Source organism: Danio rerio, chromosome 24 (genome assembly GCF_052040795.2).
Source record: "Danio rerio strain M-AB ecotype USA chromosome 24, GRCz13ab, whole genome shotgun sequence".
Classification (NCBI taxonomy): domain Eukaryota; kingdom Metazoa; phylum Chordata; class Actinopteri; order Cypriniformes; family Danionidae; genus Danio; species Danio rerio.
This window is the reverse complement of record NC_141044.1, coordinates 33,406,984-33,428,097: the sequence shown is the minus strand read 5'-3', so window position 1 is coordinate 33,428,097 and position 21,114 is coordinate 33,406,984. Positions and strand designations below refer to the sequence as shown.

Sequence of the window (21,114 nt, the reverse complement as noted above, 5' to 3'; positions counted from 1 at the left end):
CCAGATCTCAATCCAATAGAGCACCTTTGGGATGTGGTGGAACGGGAGACAACAAACAAAACTGCGTGATGCTATCATGTCAATATGGACCAAAATCTCTGAGGAATATTTCCAGTACATCATTGAATCTATGCCACAAATGATTGAGGCAGTTCTGAAGGCAAAAGGGGGTCCAACCCCTAATCTGTGTCCTGAAACACACCTCCTCTCCTTATTTAACTTCTAATTCTAATGGAGGGAGCGATTCGTTTGTAAATAAATCTCCATTATGAACGATTCGTGTGAACCATGCGTCTTAATGTGCATATCCACCTTTCTGATGTGAATGGTATTTACCTTATTCTCCGCAGACGAGCGGGCGGAGCCATTTGAATCTTTTAAGCTCAAGACTCCCGGTCTCATTCACTTCCATTCATTTTTAGACATTAAAAACTGCTCGTTTTGAAGTTTGATGTTGCAAACTGATATTCTCTTATTATATTCTTCTACTTGGTCTGTATATTCATGCAAACATTTGTTTGTAGAGCAAGTAGTTTGACCGTTTTCTGCCGTTTATTATTTCAAGTCATTTCTCCCATAGGCGTCTGAATCGGAAGTTTTAAAACAATAGCGAAAACAGGCGCACTTCCGCATTTTAGAATAAGGTCAATATTCTATTTGCAATATTCAATTATTTGTAATTTTCGCCAAGGCAATGGCGGCTCAGTCTCTTCTCTCTTGCATACTCTCATTGGCTTGTGTTCAGGGTGTCTGGCTGGTGGCGCTCCACGCATGCCAGGATCAATCCACATGACGTTCTTTTCAATGTCATGTTTTTGTTAACTTTTTGATCCTTTAGCTTTCTAAATGTGTTAACTATTTTGCTTCGTTTGTTTATTTTAATAATAATAATAAAATAATAATAATAATAATAATAATAATAATAATAATAATTCCTTACATTTATATAGCGCTTTTCTGGGCACTCAAAGCACTCCACACAATGGGGGGGATCTCCTCATCCACCACCAGTATGTAGCATCCACCTGGATGACGCGACGGCAGGAATTTTGCGCCAGACCACACACCACACACCAGCTGATTGGTGGAGAGGAGACAGTGATGAAGCCAATTGAATATGGGGGTGGTTAGGAACTATTTTGATACTTTGTTTATTTTGTAGCAGGTAGTGAACATTATTTTTCATAGTCACTTTTGTTATTTATTTAGTTTAGCAAAGGAAAGCAGTGGCCCGCAGGACTTACCTTTATTAGTCCTTTCACGGGAGCTCAAAGTAAGATCTGTCCTGTAGGAACAGTTCTAGTCCGGGAACTGTTTTGTTTAGCTGCCCTACCTGTCTACATGATTTGTTAATCATCTTTATGTTGTCTCAATTGCAAATTTGATATAATGAGATGAAAAGATTTATTGACAGGATGTCAATTTGTCATATTCAAGCGTCTGTGTCTTTCTTATGTTCGGCTCAAACCTTTATTTTACAAATAAAGCCAGTTTTGGGTTTTGGGCCGTAACAGGCACCCTTATAAGTTACTTAAAAAACTTTACGTTTCTGGCACCACAGCATCTTGTTGTCATATTTCATTTTCATTGCTGGCAGTTTTAATTAGCATAAGCTTAGAATTAAACTAGCATAAGTTTAGAATTTAGTGCAAGTTGGTGCTACTTTGCCTTATGATCAATGCAGCAGTGATTGTGTTAAAGCTAATTTATACTTCTGCATCAAGCGCACGCGTATGCTACGGCGCAGCCTACGCGTTGACGCATAGCCCTACGCCGTGGCCGTCGGCGTCGCTGACGTGCACCTTTCAAAAAATGTAACTACATGTCGCAACGACGCGTAGCGCAAGCTCTGTGATAGGTCGGCTTGGTAGCGATGACGAGTCAGGGCGGGCCCGAGAGCCAAGCGAGCGGCGTTTGCCCGATGGAGCGATTGTTTACAAGAGTGGAGTCCCATGAAGGAGCTCCGGATGGGAAGTTTTGTTTTGTGTTCACCTCATAGTTAAAATTGTTGCATGTCCGTCAGTTTCTGCCTCAAAATGAGCGAGTTTAAGCCACTTTTACATTCAGAAAGCGTTCCGAAAAAACAAAACAGCAGCGAAGAAACTCGACACAGAGGAACATTTACACCTCACTGTCCACTAGCGCTTCGGAAGTTAAGTTAACGCAGACCAACAGAGACAGCGCGCAGAAGTATAAATGCATAGCTATGCATGTTGCATGCGCCGTGGGTTACGCCAGTCACTTGACGCAGAAGTATAAACCAGGCTTTATAATCAATAACACTACTTGTCGAGCACAAAAGTTCATAACATACAAAATCGTAAAAATGGAAATCTTACCTATGAAATGTTCTGCCTTTATGCTTTGTTTTCTTTGTTTGCTCATTACTACACCCGTACACAGCACTAAAGTCCAGCATCTTCAGATTGGCTTTAGTCTTGACTAAGTGCGATTGAATGACTTTTGTTCTGGAAGCACTGTACAAATATGGCGTTGGTATTGACGCATGCTCAGGGCCCGTATGCGATATCTGGTGTAAATATCTATGGATACCTTCAACATATCAGCATGTTTCTCTGCTAGCGGATAAGCATTGGCTCTTTATATGACATTCTCATCACCACCTGCTTTTGGTTGTACTTTTGTTTATGTAACAAAAGTACAATGTGTAGGTGTTACTATTTTAAAACATTGATGCATTACCATTGACAAAAATTAATTAAATACAGTAGTTTACTGTAAATCTTTGACGTTTATAGACATTTTAATTATTTTTATATTGTGCCTTTACATAGAGCAGTGCTAAATACAGATGAATCTTTTTATTATTATTATTATAGAAATTATTATTTTTATTATTAACATCATAATACATTAAAAAATAAAAAGTTATATGTGAGGTTAAGTTGATGCCACAATGTTTATTCACTTAAACTATCCTTTTAAGAAGAATAAGTGTTTCGAATTTCTGCCTTCACATACATTTCAGCCTAAAAATACCAGGGTTTTAGACACTAATGCACTTACCGCTGGTTGGTCCAACCTCTCTCTTTTGAGGAGGACAAACCACTTCCGAGTAATTCCCATGGTTCAACTGCAAATTACATGCCAGTCCTAAAAGCTCCACATTCAATGTAAAAAGATCATTAAAAAGGAGTAAAAAATGAAGTACATGAGCCGCTGAGACTTACCAAGGAAACGAAAAGTTCTCCGCACTAATGGATTGAGGTAACAGCAGTCCCCAGTCACCATGGTCTTCTCTCGACTGTCAAGATCTTTGGACGTGTACTGTATCAAGAACAACACCGTTTCTGTCACGGTGATCTGAAACACAAATCAGACAGTGTCAAATTAGCTGCTGTGCTTTTACATATTCTCAAAGAGATGTAAAAACATGTATTACTTTGAAGCTTGGTTTGATTGCTAGGGTGTTAAGAATGGTTGCTAGGAAGTTCTGACTAATATATATATATATATATATATATATATATATATATATATTTTTTTTTTTTTTTTTTTTTTAAAGTCACAAAACAAATCATTGAGGAAAAAAAAGATTACAAATTACAACAAGCCGAAAACAGAAACAATATACTGATTATTCTCTGGGTGCATTGTTGAAGCCTGCAGGTTCTGCCAAAAGACTCATAATAATAGTAATAAATGTGCTGTGTTTTATTGAGCTGATGCTCATTATGAGAATGGGCATTATTTCAATCCCATAAATCCAAATTAGAATCTGCTCTGCCCTTATTTGCATGCATTAGCAGATGAAGTGTTGCAATATTGATGCGAACAGAAGCCTTGCCTTGACTGGAGGCCTTTTCACGCTATATACTGAATCATTCGGTCAGTAAGATTAATATTATTGGTCACGTTATTCATCATCAACTATGTGACCTTTGTTAAACCATTCTTCAAGAGTTCCTACTTACAGTAGATATGTTTGGCATTAATAGCAGGTTTGGCATGCTGTCCCGAGAGAGAACCCTGAGCTTGGAGATGATTGAGCCCAAGGCAATAAGCATACAAGGGGATCTGAGATCGTGTAGGTCTCAAGAGCTTCCCTTAAGAAAGGGAGGAAAAGGAGGAGATGGGGTGGAAGGGGGGTTTCTTCCAAAATAAAGATAGAGCAGTAGGAAAAAAAAATCGGTCCATTTATTGTAAACTTGGATCAATCTAATTGGATTATTACTGATTACATATGAGTAGCCAGTAGTGCTCAATCATATCACATGCTCCTCTCGAAATTAGTTTACGAAACTTCACGAAGAGAAAAGTAATGACATTTTTTATAAAATACTATAAAAAAAGCACACAAAAACAATGAGATTTATCAAAAGCATCATGAGCAATGAAATCAAATTTCACTTTCTTAACGGACTGCACGTTTTTGGTCATACATTTATTGACTTATCAGTGTGCTATTCAAAAAATGAAAAAAATGAATCAAGTTTTAAGACATTGCTTCACATCTGAAACGACCGTCCGTCACTCGATGCTGTCACCATGCACTCCCATTTTAGCCCCTCCCTTGAACAATTACACATTGCTTACATCTATCTTTAAGATGCATTTATTTTGTCAATCCAATCACAAGTAGATCATGCTAAAGGTAGCTGCAAATGGGGCCTATTTTTTCAACCACTTCCAGATGTCAAAACCTCATAGAAATAAATATAAATGCTCTTGTGGTCAAGTACATTTAAATAGAAATATACTTAGTTCTACTTTTTATTTCATCTGACAGTTCTCAAAAATAGACAAAATTAGAATTTTTCAACGAGAGCGATAAACAATTTGCCTGCCATATATGACAACATTTAAATAAAACAAAGAAACATTTAATAGAAACATTTAAATAAAACCGTTCAGAGGCGGTTCAGTGAGTAGTGTACTATTATATTTTTAGAATTTATTTTATTTTCAAGACCTGAGGTGAACTATCTACTTCTGCTTTCAGTATGACAATAAATTTAATGTAAACTGTTATTAAACAGTGATGTAACGAATCACAAACTTTATGGTTTGGATGACATTTTTTTTTTTTTTTGGTTTTTTTTTTTGGTCACGGATTGGACCATTTTTAAGATCAGCCAGAAATGTAATTTGCTTTCCATTTATTACAAAAACAGTACTGCAAGGAACTTTTGGTTTTAACAAACAGAACTAAAAGCCTGTAGTTTTATTTTAAATAAAATGAAGAAATCATCAGCTGAATAAAAAATAAATTGTAAGAGATTCAGTACTGTGAAAAATTCACTGTTACTACTGCTGTTGCTGCTAATGCTAAATGTAGAAATCTAACATAATTTGTACAGTCCATATTAATTTTCATGAGCTATTCACTCATAAAACTTCATGTTTCATTGCTAGATGGATGATTTTTGAAGAATTATTCAGTGGCATACTTTGGATGGCTGGTTGTCACCACCTATTGGTGTGATTGCTGCCTCCAACTTTCATTTTTAAGCTCTAAGTTAAATGCATACAATGGTGACTTTAATCTTTACCATAAAAATCAGTGATTTTATCTAACTACATTAACTATATAAACCATACTAAATATATTAACTTTAATTAACTACTGTATAAACTTATCCTAGTACTTCTGTGTTATTTGACTGTAACTTCATGACTAACTCAAAAGACTAAAGACTGAATCTCTTGATTTTTTGCGTTTTTCAACCACAGATTTGAATGCAGCGATTGGAAGTATGAATAAACATATGCAAATCCCCATCATTTATCATTTATATTGCGTGGGTGTTGAGATCCCGATCTTTCAATGATTCATCATGCAGCTTACACTAAATGCATTAATGCAGGCTAAACAAGTAGTGACAGAAAACACCTTTAATAACCTAAGAAACCCACCACATCCCGAATAACCTACCACAACTTCTTTCATCACAATTCTATAATAAAGGAAAGCCTAAATGCTTTCATACGTGTTTTAAATGACGCGAGAGGCAATCTCTCTGAGATTGTTAAATATTTAGAATAAATATAAATGAAAAAATTAATGAATAAACGGGTCACCTGTGTTCTGAACCGTGGATTATGATTCGTACGAATCACGGACCAACCGTGATCCATTACACCCATAGTATGCAAAACTCAGGCACGTAGCATTTAACACGGTATAATGCACATAATTAGTACCTGAGGTAATCATCGTAATGTAGTTTATGCTGTTTTTCAGCCAGGACATTGATGAAATATAAACCTTTTCTAAAATAGAAACTTCACACATTTCTTTCATGGACGGTTAGGATAAAAACTCATTATAACATGGAAAAAATATATACAACTAAAGTGAAGTTAAAAGTACACTATAAGAAGGGCCAGACACAATATGTTTTTCAGACAGAATATGTGATTTATTTATTTTTTTTGCTATTTTTGCAAAGAGTTTTGTACAAAATCTGCAAATGTGGAATGAATTTGAGAGTATCGTATCTAAAAACTAAACACTTCAAATAAAAAAAAAAATGTTACTTATATTTAAAGTTTACAATACAAATCCATTTAGAACCATTAACTTGGTAAAAAATGTCCCAAATATACAGTAATATATCAACTAAAAGAAAAGCTTTTGTATCCAAATCATGTAAACATTTGCATACTATTAAATAAGATTACTTAAATGAATATAAAAACTGAATAAATGTATATTTACACACATCTACATAAGTAACGATATCTGCAGATTTCTGTGCATGCAGATTTTTGCGTGGGCCTGAGTTTAAGCAATAAAACGTATCTAATGAGGCATTTCTTCCTTTTCTGCAGTCCACGAATGCAGGGATTTTGTGATGGACAGAGGTAAAGAGACCAGGATGAAGAAGCTCGAGGCTCTTCCTGATCTGTCAGAGTGATTTAAGAGCTTGTCCAGCTCTTTGAGGGTTTGCTTTTGGGGCTTAAACATGCAAGCGGGATCTTCCACTTCTAAAAGCTGGGAGACTTAATCTCACAGTCTCAAACCGCATAAACCATCACATGAAAATGGGGTAGAGAAGCATACGGGTTTGGTGGCCTCTTTGCCCCCCTCCTTACTTCAAAACAGTAGCACAAGCGCTCAAGGCTTTACACACAAACAGCTGAATCTAGGTTATGAGCAACTAGCAGAAAAGAGAATGATCAGAAAAGACAGAAACAAAATACCTCGGAAGCACACATTTGCGTTTTTATATTTCCCTAAGATATCGTTCAGAAAAATCGATTTAAACCAACACCGTCAATCAAATTAATTACATTAGGGTGACTATTAATTGGATTTATAACACATATCCTGATTGTGTAAAATACTTATTTAAGACCATTAAAACATTACTGTAGGGAAATAAATCAATATAGTGTTAGTAACTTTAAAGTGGGGGAAAAAGGATATTCAAGGTAGAAAAGACGCTTGATTTTATCCATTAGGAATTCATGGGTTGTGAAAAATGGTCTCTGTTTGACAGGTAGTTAGAGGGCTGAAAAATAATGCTGGCTGAAAAAGAAATTCGATTTTAATGATAGATTACGAAGACAAATTTGTCTTTAGAATGATGTGCTCTGAATAATGATATTTTGTCGTCTTCATGATGATATTGGAGATGAAGTATGCTATTTTTATACCACCTGTGACCCTATTGGTCAAACAAAATGATAGCCACGCCTTGCACTCACACGATCTGCTTGTTAAGTGATGACGTGTTGGTGACGTATGTAATACTGTTTCTGGGTCCAAGCACCACTCATTTAAGTTGAGAAATTATTTGTTTTATGATCACTTTTAATTCATATCACACTATAAAGTTAATTTTATATAAAGTGACAGTGTACACAACAATCTCTGGGCTTGCTGCATCACAAATACCAAAATTTTAACAATTTACAAAAAAATGAATCACTCTCTGATCATCGGATATTAGGCATGGACATATATATTGCGATTGTGATTTTTCGGAAGTATTAAATCACTTTGTAAACGTTTATAATAACCATTTCATGAGTCTCCGCATTCAGTTGAATAGAGCGCTTGGATCTGGAAGCCGATTCGCGTGACGTCACACTTAACAAGCGGATTGGAACAAAGTGATTTGAAGGATGGTGATGAAGCACAGAATAAAGATTTAAACATTTATTCTGATGATTGCATTTCATCTTTGATTTGACTTTTTATGATATTCATGGAACACTTTCTTTTTAACTTTATCTTTTTAACACAAACACACACAAAATCGACCACATACACTTTTATTTTACTTGCTTACTCCAAAGGCCATTTATAATAAAGTGGATATTCGTAAGCTGCACCATGTTGGTGTTTCCTAACATCTATATTTTTTTAGGAGGTGGGTCGTTAGCCCAACGCTCAACTCCCAACCTGGAGGAGCATTACAATTTAGCTTACCCAATACACTTATAGCGCATGTCTTTGGACTGTGGTGGAAATTGGAGCACCCACGCCAACATGGGGAGAACATGTAAACTTTACACAAAAAAATGCCAACTGGCAAAGCAAGGCTCAAACCAGCGACCTTCTTGCTGTGAGGCGATGGTGCTAACCACTGCACCACTGTGTCGCCCATTTACTCCATTGTAATTTAAAAAAACATAGTAAACGTGAAGTTTTAGTTCTGTGTTTTCACTTTGTGCTTTTAAAATTGCCTGTGTGTTGTTAAAATTGTGAACAAATTTAGAAAACAACAACAAAATAAATCAATAATAAACATTCTAAAATGTTTACATATTTGACAAAATTGTCAAAAGATTCTAATTAAGCCTGGTAAGATTTTGCTGTACTGCTACATTGAATAACATTTTAGTCACAGTGTGTGTATTGTGTAAATAACACAAAAAATGCACATTTAAATGTATTTTGTAACACTTTAATTGTTTGATTCCTGGAAACCCCTTTTCCTATTTGACCCATAAAGACAAAGAACTAATCTGCATTAGAATAATGGGGTTAAATCTTTACAGGCTATAGTCCTAAGCATTAGGCTTCAATCCGACAGTACATTACATGGTAATACTTCTCTTTAGTTTGTTTGTTTGTTAGTTAGTTTGTTTGTTTAGACTTTATTAATCCCAAAAGGATAGCAGAGCTCTCCATACTATACAATAAATAAAATTAATTACATTTCTAAAAAGGCATTATTAATAATGAAATAACATTCATACTGCACACCTTGGTTACAAATAATGAGTAGACACGAATCTACAGTATTAACGCTATCACAATTCAGCATAATTCATCTAGTATGACTTTTACCTTCAGGCTGTTATCATCCATCCACATGGTTAATCAGCTGTACTAATGGATAAGACTCCTGATAAAGAGCTGTTTTTCCATCACTGTGATGGTTAGGTTTAGAGTTGGGGTAGGGGTAGACATTAAAAAAATACAATTAATAGTAAATTCAATAAATAATATAAATAATTATCATTAACTTCCGGTCGCAACCGTTTGTGATCTATAGCTGATTAACCATGTGGATGGATGATAACAGCCTTCTAAGTCTACCAGTAGGGGCAGAAGACCCCTACTGGCCCATATCTATCAGCTGATAAGCACTGATAATGCCCATACAATCAAGGGATAACATTCGAATCGGCTGTCTCAGTTACACAATGTTTACAAACACACCAATAATCATTGCTGATTGGTTATGTGGCTGAGAGAGGGGCTGCTGACATACTTCAAAACCCAATAAGCTAAGGTAACCCCAACCATTTGACGAAACCGATTGTAACAAACCATTTAAGTTCAAAAACTAAACAATTTATTAAATCTGTTTTATCTCTCTGCATTGTAGCTTTGTACGGTAATCTGAGTGTGTCAAACAAGAACAGGTTGAGTAGCCTGGCGAAGGTGGCAGGCAAGATCATTGGTTTAAACCAAACTGATCCAACGGTAATTTACCATACTGGTGTTTTAAAGAGAACTCAGGGTATCCTATCCACCCTGGATCACCCGTTGTACTCAGTGTTTCAGCTGTTGCCATCAGGACGTTGTTTTAGAGTTCCTATTTACAGGACAAATAGGGTTACAAATTCTTTTATAATGGTGGCCATTAGGTCATTAAATATGAGTCAAGGGAGGAGGGAGATGCACCTACAATTTGATGTATTGTATGTTGTGGGGTAATATTTTATTAATGTGAACATTACATTACACATCTCCTGTGTTACGGCATCTTGCTGCATTTTTTGTTTCCCTAAACAGGATAATAAAGTTGAGTCTGAGTCTTATTTCATTTGATCAAGTTGACTGTTGGATTTTACAGGATGAAAACCGCTTCAGTGTTCTGAATTTTAGTAACGCACATTTTTTTTTATTGTCAGTAAACGCGTTGTAACTGGGGAAACAGTATTTCATTTGATTGCTCATTACTGAAAAAAGTATCACCGTTTATTTATAGCGCCATTATTCTCATCACTGGCTATGACAACTGTGATGTCAATTGTGTGAAACCGATTTATGTTGGGACAACATGAAGGAATTAAGTAAACTTATTAGTTTTTACAAATTTAAGTGGATTAGACATGAAACTATAAAGCTGCCCCCCTAAAAAACTCAAAAATTGTGTTGTTTTCATTTCAAATAAGTAGTTTGAACGAACAGCAAACTTAATTTTTTGAGGAAAGTACTGCCTGTCTCAAAAATTAAGCAGAAACAAGTAAAGGATCCAGTTGGGAGTTTAATACATTCATTAATTTTCCTTCTGCTTTATTCATCAGGGGTCACCCCAGTGGAATGAACCACCTACTTATCCAGAATATGTTTTACACAGCGGATGCCCTACTAGCTGCAACCCACCACTGGAAAACATCCATACACACTCAATCACAAACATACACTATGGCCAATTTAGTTAATCCAATTTACCTATACCACGTCTTTGGACTGTGGGGGAAACCAAAGCACTTAGAGGAAACCCTCATGAACACGAAGAGAACATGCAAACTCCACACAGAAATGCCAACTGACTTAGCCGAAACTCGAATTAGCAACCTTCTTGCTGTGAGACGACGTGCCACCCTTGGGAGTTTTCATGACTCTATATTTTCACACAAACTTTGATTAAAACTAAAACAGTTAATACATTTCTGCACAACGACACTCTAATAAACAGCACAATCAAAGTTGCCCAATGTTAATTCTCAACAGTAGATCAGCAAACAAAACCATTTCCAACCTAATGGACTAAAACTCTCTAAACACACCATTTCAAGCATGAAGTCCCGATCACTCAGCCAGACATGAACATCTGTTGGTTTCTCGCTGGTTTGTAGGGCTCAGATGATCACTGTTGACAAAGGAGGAATATCTGTTTGGACTGTGTTAATGAACAGCTATTTCATATTCCTCAAGGCCCATTTTCTGTTGACGGAGCATTTCTTCAATCTGGTCCACATGCACTGAGAGAAATATTGAGGAGTTTAACGTGGATGTATTGAATAATGAGAATATAATAAGCTATTAAAAAATTATTCACTGGATTTACTAACATTTTTTAAGGTAAGTGGTTGCAAACACTCTATATGGGCTAAATTTAAACAACAAATTAAGCTGAACATTATTAAATTTAGTTAAATTCATTTATAAATTAATTTATTTTCCTTCGGCTTACTTTCTTATTTGTCAGGAGTCGCCACAGTGGAATGAACTGCCAACTCATTCATTCATTTTCTTGTCGGCTTTGTCCTTTTATTAATCCGGGATCGCCACAGTGGAATGAACCGCCAACTTATCCAGCGAGTTTTTACGCAGCGGATGCCCTTTCAGCCACACCCCATCTCTGGGAAACATCCACACACACTCATACACTACAGACATTTTAGCCTACCCAATTCACCTGTACCTATATATATACCGCATGTCTTTGGACTGTGGGGGAAACCGGATCAGCCGGAGGAAACCCACGCAAAGGCTTGGAGAACATGCAAACTCCACACAGAAACGCCAACTGAGACGAGGTTCGAACCAGTGACCCAGCGACCTTCTTGCTGTGAGGCCACAGCACTACCTACTGCGCCACTGCCTCGCTATTGAACCGCCAACTTTTCCCGCATGTTTTACGCAGTGGGTGCCCTTACAGCCGCAACCCAGTATTGCATTCACACACACACACACACACACACACACACACACACACACACACACACAAACACAAATTGATTAGTCAATTTAGCTAATCCATTTCACTTATACTGCATGTTATTGGACTGTGGGGGAAATCTGAGTTTAAATTCAGCCCATATAAATTATTTGCAACCACTTACCTTAAAAAAATCATATAAATATTTTTTGTCAGTGTAGAAAACAGAACTCAACTTATTTGATTTGTCATTACAAAAAAGTACTGGACAAAAAAAGTAAATGTAGTGAGAAATCATCAGGTTTTTACTCTGTTGAGTTCTGTTTTCTAGCTTTATTATATTTAAATTATTACTCAATATATCCATATTTGATTGAGCAAAAAAAATGTATTCTCATTTTGAAAATACATTGATATTCTTTATTGAATTGATTCTAAGCTTAGTTTTTAACAGCAGATGGTATTGTATGCTTTACAAACAGTCATACTCTGCTTGCATCTGATTCCTTGCTAATACCACTTGAGAAATGAGTTAAGAAAGGTTTAAGTGAGCTGTGTTTACATTAATTTCATGACATAATAACCAACTTACAGAAGAGCAAATGCAGAAGAGCTCTTCCTCATAAGCATTTGAGTGTACAGTTGAAGTCAAAATAATATATATATATATATTTTTTTTTACAAATATTTCCCAAATTATGTTTAACAGGGCAAGGATTTTCACAGTATTTCCAATAACATTTTTATTTTATTTTGGAGAAAGTCTTATTTTTTTATTTCAGGTAGAATGAAATATGTTTTTAATTTTAAAAACCATTTTAGGGTATTTTTTTATTTATTTACCCTAATTACCCTACCTTGCCTACATAATTAATGTTGTTAAACTTTATTGTCAGAGTCAGACTTGCATCTGAAATTGTTCTTGCATAACAGCATGATAATTACTGCTCACAAAGAGATAAAGACTAATATATATATATATATATATATATATATATATATATATATATATATATATATATATATATATATATATATATATATATGTGTGTGTGTGTGTGTGTGTGTGTGTGTGTGTGTGTGTGTGTGTGTGTGTGTGTGTGTGTGTGTGTGTGTGAGTGTGTGTGAAATGGTAGTAGGTAGTGCTGTTGCCTCACAGAAAGAAGGTCGCTGGGTCGCTGGGTCATATATATATATATATATATATATATATATATATATATATATATATATATATATATATGTGTGTGTGTGTGTGTGTGTGTGTGTGTGTGTGTGTGTGTGTTGTATTTAAAGTCCATATAATCAGTCTATGAGCAGCTTCCAACTGTGTTTGGGTAATCAACAGAAAACCAGAACAGGTGTGTGTGTGGTGCATGAAAGTATCTGTAGTCCATATGTTGATGTGATTGTAGTTCGAGTGAAAGTGAAGGTTTTCCAGCGATCTGCAGTAGCTAGTTAGCTGGTGACTGTAACAGGTTCATCGACTTTGTTTTTAGACTCACAGACAGATTATATGCAGTACTGTACCATAAATAATTACAATACTGCAGAACACTCATAAGTACAGACACAGAAAAATGTTCAAGAATCTTTTTCGATGTTCAAAAAGATCAAGGACCACACAAAAAATAGATTCTTTATTTTATCTTTATATTAAATGTCACTTTAAGCTGAATACTAGTATCTAATCATTATGATTATGTAAAGAAATATGCTGAAACAATCTTCTCTCCTTTAAACAGAAAATGCGGAAAAAATATACAGGGGGGCTAATAATTCAGGAGAAATAATAATTCTGACGTCAACTGTACATTCGATTTACATTTAAATTATGTAGGCTGAGAAATTACAATGCGGTCAAGATCTGCATGGAACTACTTTAGCAGTGCAGCTTGCTGAAAATAATTGCACTCCTTAGAATTTTCATCAGCCAATCAGAATCAAGAATTCAATAGCCTCATACAGTAGTACCATATAATTATTAATAACCACTTTGAAAGAAAACTCTGTGCCACACAAAAGCTATTCAATATAATAACAGCTCTAACTGTGAAGTTTTAGCAGGAACATACAGTAGTGGTTAGCACGATTTGTAAAGTTAAAAAATAATTAGATTTTTTAGAACATCATTCAAACATCCATTCAGGCTTATACAGTATAAAGAGGCCACAACAGCTAAGTGGATGTAGTTACATATGTGTCTGAAAGCCTAACAGAGGATTTGCTTTAAAATTGTGTTGTCAATACTGAAGACTACTTGTTGAATTGCCTCTGAAGTCTGTCACCACTCAAGCGTGAACTCCGCTTTGATATACAAGTGTGGACTAAGACATAAAAGAAGTTGTTCTTAGAAGAAACATAAATGGAAAGCCTCAACAAGTCGACATGAAAGAGGATGATGATCCATCAAGTCTGACTGCTTGTCAGTGGCAGACGGCTGTCATCGATGTCTATGCGGCTCCAAAACTAGGGTTTGCATGTAGAAAAAAACACCAGTTCAAGAGCTTTAAACTGAGAGATCAAAACAACATCCACTAAACTTGTGGATGTTCTATTTAAAACTTAAATTATTATTTTAAATAATAACTCTATCCTTCATTCATTTTTGCTTTCAGAAACTTTGATGTACAGGCTGAAGTATGAGAAGGCGCTATTCTGCTGAAGAATTTGCCCTCTTCTGTGATTTGTAATGTAATGGGCAGCTTAAATGTCTTGATACCTAAGGCTGTTGATGTTGCCATCCACTCTGCAGATCTCTCGCACACCCCTATACTGAATGCAACTCCAAACCATGATTTTTCCTTCACCAAACATTTGTGTAAGAATCTTGGGTCCATGCAGGTTCCAATAGGTCTTCTGCAGTATGTGTGATGATTGGTATGCAGTTCAACAGATGATTCATCTGAAAAATCTACCTTCTGCTACGTTTCCAAATGATCAACTAGAAGTCAATTTATTATTTGTTGCTCTTACAAGTGGGATCAACGGCAAGACTTGGCAAGTAGTATATATATATTAATTCAGAATAAAAGTTGCTTTGTGTGTGTGTATTTGTTTATGTGTTTTATGAGGACTCAAAATCATATAAGGACATGGGTATGTTGTGGAAAATTTGCTATAGGTTTTCTGTGAGGCTTGAGTTTAGGGCTAGGGTTAGGGTGAGGCCATAAAACAAGCAGTTTACTGTATAAAATACATTAAGCATTACCTCGTAAACCACATAAACAAGTTTGTGTTTGTTTGTTAGTGGTTGTGTGTTTGGGTCATATTAATATCAGAAAATATTTGGGTCTTTTTTTACACCACAATCAAAAGAAATGAAAGAGAGAAAATATTATGCAAATAACACATTTTCTGACTTCATGGCCATTCATATATACATTTTTTTTTATTTGATGCATGCTATTTACATAAAATGTAAAAAAAACAAATATTGTATGTTCATGTAAATGCATTTATTTATTTATATATTTATTTATTTATCTGTAATTGTAATTTTTACTATTCATGTTTATTTATTATTAGTAGTAGTTTTTAATAATTTTGTATGTGGCATCTGCGGCATCCTGATTTTAGCTCCAACTTGTCTGAACACACCTGCATGGATGTTTCCTTAAAGCCTACAACCCCTGGCAAAAAGTATGGAATCACCACTCTTGGAAGATGTTCATTCAAACTATTTGTCAATAGATAAAATCCATGACTCAAGCTGAATTCAAGAAAAAAAGTCAGAGGTGGTGCAACAACGTTCTAGTGGTGTTTTTATTTGGTGATTCCATGTGATTTTCCTCAGATTTGTGTGATTGCATAAATTTTTCCTCTTTTTGATCTGATCTGTAAAAATAGTTGTAATTGACTACAGTGTTTTTAAATGTTTCATACAGCCAGAAGGTTGGATTGTTGGATGAAACTAGTTTTGTGGCATGTTTGTGCATGGTATTTTTTCCTACACAAGTAAACATTTGAATGAACATCTTCTAAGACCGGTGATTCCTCACTTTTTGCCAGGGGTTGTAGTAAGAGCTTCATTAGCTTAGCCAGGTGTGTCTGGTTGGGGTTTGAGCTAAACTTTGCAGGACCAAGTTTCGGCACCCCTGGACTAAGCCAAAAGAACATTTTGTATGTTTTGCTTTCTTTAGTAAATGTTAAATGTCCCTACAAATTAATAAAAACAGTGATAAAAAAACTGACTTTAACTGCAGTTCAGCAGTTCACTTTTATCCAGCAACATATTGTTCATGCCCCATGACAATTACTGGATGAAAATATGAAGGACTGCTGGAAGAGTGTTGTTTTAATAGAATTTGATACCGCATGGCGAATGGAAAGAAAAACCTCCACATTTCGTGACTCGGGTGGTCCTTTAAGGTAATCAAAAATCGCTGTTTACATAGCAAACTCTTAATTAGAGTATTATCTTAATCATATAATCAGAGTGTTGGTGTCCGTGTAAATGTACTCAGTGAAAGTGCCAGATGATGTTGCAAGCTGTCAAAAACAGAGGGAGAGGGACGTTATCCTATTATTATATTGATTCTAGCCCTCAAATGTTTCGTTAAGTTTGACCTACTTCCCCCTAAACGCAACATTTGTAAAGCGTCTGCTTCCTGTTGCTGTGTCAGAATCCTTGCTTTTAACATCCAGCCATACTTTAGAACGCTTAGTTTAAGCAAATTTAATGAACGCGATCATGCGTGTTGATGAATCTGAAGCGAGTCAGCGAGTAAGAAGTCTATATCTTTGGTACGTGCCTTAAATGTACCCCTTGTTGCATTTAAGTCCCTGTCACAGCAACAGTGGCACCAAAATTAGGCACCAAAATGCATATGCTGATTCAGTGATTTTGCTGATTCAGTGAAACTGTTCTCACTCTCAGCTCACATCATTTAAAAGAAAAGGGCCATATTGTCCCCCGATAATGTCAACAGACTGGACTGTCTTAGCAACTGGCTGAATGTAAAGGAGGACTAAGCAAAATTGTTTCTACTTTATAATTAATGTTCTCAACTATCAGCAATACAACTTTACAATGAATACAACTGTTTGTATTTAATACTTTATTATTATTATAATTTTCCAATTTCCATATTTGCAATGCCTGTATTTTGTATTTGTTTTGTAGTCCGCTTAGAATCCAACATGGAAATCATTTTTGTTTGTTATTGGCATCGATTGTTTTGAAATTCAAATGGCATGTACATGCCTGTGTTTTTATTTCTTTAATAAATATGGCTTTTTGCGATTAATCGTGATTAATTACAAAAAAAGAGTGATTAATTAGTTAATTTTTTAATCAATTGACAGCATATATATATATATATATATATATATATATATATATATATATATATATATATATATATATATATAGACAAGAATGTTTCTGGTTACAAAAACATGCAAACAAAGCCCTGCTTAAATGAAATAATACTTATAAGGTGACAATTGGTTTATTTATTGGGCTGAAAACATTGACATTAAAATTAAGCATTGACAGTCCAATCTGCACCAATATGATTATACCTTTATAATGTTCATCAATAATAAAAATTTGAGCTTTTTATCCACATCACAGCCAGAATGTGCTTAATATAATAACAATGCAATGTAATAAAAAAGACCTAATAATAATTGCCTAGCTTCTAAGCATTCTTCATTCAAAACAACATTTCTCATGAATCAGACATCTCTACTGTCTAATAATGTGAGTATGAATGGTATTTTACATGATACTTATTGCCATATACTGAAAGCAGTAGCAGATCTCAGATCTTGAAAATAAAATAAACCGTTTGAAATTGTATACATAAGTGATTTAGCATGTACATTCAATAATGTTAAAGCAGTTTATTATGGTTTAATTAGATTATAAACCTTACCATTTCATGAGTGTGTGCATATTCTGTACTTCTGGATAACTGTATTTCAATTTCTGTTGTTTTTCGTCTGTTGCAAACAGACAAATTGCTTATCACTGCAAATCTCGCCACGTAGCGTGTTGTTAGGACACAGAGTTACAATGTAACCTGCTCACCTAATGTTTACGTTCATAATATTCATATTATTTGCTAATTAATGACCACCTCATGTGGAGCTTTGAATCTGCGTCTCATTTCGGAGTGTGCTACTGTCCACTGGAGGTCGCATTTCGGTCGCAAGGCGCATGCTTTGAAAGCCTTTCTGAATGAATGAATGAATGAATGAATGAATGAATGAATGAATGAATGAATGAAATATGCAATATTTATCAAGGCAACCTGAAAGGTGCTGAAATATAATTGGCTAAACTGGCATTGGGCAGGTTAAAATTACCGATACAAAGACATAGAAATGGTTCTGGCATGGAAAAAACATTTTCAAAGCAGAATATCTGACTTCAGCATTGTTTTTAGATAAAAAAAAGCATGTTCCCTTAGCATGTTTCTTAAACATCTGCAAACATGGTATTTTTATGCTTTAGAAGAGTCAAAAACTTACATACAGCACCTTTAAGTAAAGTCAACTTGTTGCGTTTATTTTTATTATTATATTATTATAGGTATTATGTTTACAAATTTTTTACCTATTTAAAGTAACAAATTACTTAAAGGTTATGCTGATTTTAATTCACAGCAGAGGATTCATGGATGAGCAAGTAATGCTAAATTCATCCAGATCTAATAAACTCACCAAAATCTTGGAAGTCAAATGAGATTTTTAAGGCAAACTATTATTTATGACATGATTATTAGACCAACCTTTCGCAATCCAGCCAATCTGCACCAAGAAAACGCCATTACATATCTGGCTAAAGCGATTATCCTCAAACTTCATTTTAATCTCTGATGACGAATAGGCTTTATGGTTTAGCACATTTGGCAGTAATCACCAAATTCCATTCATTATCAGCAGATTTATCAGCATTAATTAAGATTTCACCTTGTAATCCATTTAAAATGAAGATGTGATGGGCCTTATCCAGACATCTGAGTGATATCGCACAATTTAAATTCCAAACCAGCAGCGAGCGCATTATGTTGAGGGATTTTAAAATAAAAACTATTTCCTTTAGTAAGACCTATCCCCCCATAACCCACACCTTAACACATCAATGTCACCATCGCCAATATCGGCTCAGAAGGAGCAATATCTCTGTCTGAAACTCATATCTTTACCGCACGACTTTCAGACTACAAATCACAGCGTTTCAGGCTCCAGTTGGAGTCGGCGGTGGAGTTTATGAGCGGTACTTTGTGAAGATCGAGTTCATCTCTCTTTTACGACAGCTTTGGCTGAGGTCACGCTGTTGCGACGTGACAGCCAGGTTGTTTTTGTCTGAAAAAACATGAGCCGATCTCTCTGCTTAGAAAGGTGTTGGGAGGAAATATAACAACCTAACTGCCATGTAGCAACCTGTCAGCACCATGAATGAAATAGATGTATTGTGAGCATCCAAGTAGGGATTCACTAAAAATACATATTCTTTATTTTTGATTTTATTTTTCTTCCTTCCAAGTTATACCTATGCAGCATTGAGTTTAAATTACATTACACTTTATTCTAGCCAAAAAACACCCACTCACATAGGAAGCAGGAAGAACTGTCTGACCTTTAGGGTTGCGTAAGTCTGAAACTCGATTTAGACTACCAGGAAAGCAAAGCAAAACATACACTTACTTTACTTGCTGAGGTAAGACTCAAAATGTACACGTGCTAAATCAAAAAAGTTGAAAAATAAGTAACCTTTTAGGAAGGTAAATATTAAAATGAACATTTACAGTTGAAGACAAAATGATTTGCCCTTCAGTGAATTTTTTTTCCTTTTTTAAATATTTCCCAAATGATGTTAAACAGAGCAAGGATTTTTTTTCACAGTATTTCTTATAATTGGTGTTTCTGCAGAATTCACCAAGTTAAATTTAAGACCTTTTAAGACATTTTTAAGACCATTGTGATTGAAATTTTATATTCATAAAGAGCTAATAGCTAAGGATTTTTTAAATGGCTCAGATGGAAAAGATTTTGTATTCGTCCTATCAAAATATTTTATAATTTAAAACATTTAATATTACAATAACAATAAGTATTATTTAATAATAACAAAATTAAATACTGTAGATATTGTGTCAAAACAAGCAAGCTCTAAAGGTATATATACTGTAACATTTTTAACATTAACTTTCTTAAACAATAAAATGAACAAGTATTTTAAATGTTTTACAAACTATAATAAACTAAATGGATGCACAGCAATCTGTCCAGGACAGTGTCCTCAGCACTATGAAGTACTTTTAAACAAATGCTATTGTAAGGAAAATAATTAAACCATTATGCTAAATAGAATCAAAAACTAAAATTTCTAATAAAAAGTTGAAGTTTTATTGAGATGGATTGTTTAAGGACTGGATATATGTTAGCAATTTTGCACAGAATGTAATATTGCAGAAAAGGACATAGGCCTAGTGATGTTTTAAATAATAGTAGTGGAGATTTAGCAACCCTTTAATGTTCTCATAATTATGAAAAATATTTGAATTTATAAAGCAGCCGTTTCCTTAAAAAAATATGTGATAGTGTCATTAGAAAATTCAATATATTTCAAAAGAAATTAAAGACCTATTGACCTACAAAATGTTTCAGTAAATGTAAAAATGTATAATTTCGTTTTTGAGATTTTAGACATTTTACAACTTTTTAAGCCCCCACGGACACCCAAAATAACATTTGTTTTTCTTTGAGCAAGTCTTCTAAGTCTTCTAATTGTTTTCTAAGAGAAAGTCTTATTTGTTTTATTTCGGTTAGAATACAAGCAGTTCTTAATTTTTGTAAAACCATTATTAGCCCCCTTAAGCTATACTTTTTTTTCAGTTGTCAACAGAACAAACCACTGCTATACAATTACTTCTAATCATTATAATACTGAATACTAATATTATATATATATATATATATATATATATATATATATATATATATATATATATATATATATATATATATATATACAGAAATTAGTTAATAAAACTATTATGTTTAG

At 34.6% G+C, this 21,114-nt stretch overlaps 1 protein-coding gene across 12 annotated transcripts in view; it reads right to left on the bottom strand.

Moving 5' to 3' along the window:
• plppr5b (phospholipid phosphatase related 5b) overlaps positions 1–21,114 on the bottom strand; it is a 107,178-nt gene that overhangs the window by 55,335 nt on the left and 30,729 nt on the right. For 7 of the 12 annotated variants that reach the window (XR_015524267.1, XR_015524268.1, XM_087307994.1 and 4 more), the window contains 1 exon segment: positions 3,192–3,324. Coding sequence is in view for 10 of the 12 variants with exons in the window: in XM_087307994.1 (XP_087164120.1) it covers positions 3,192–3,324 (133 nt within the window). In the remaining 2 variants the exon portion in view is untranslated. 12 annotated transcript variants of the gene reach the window in all.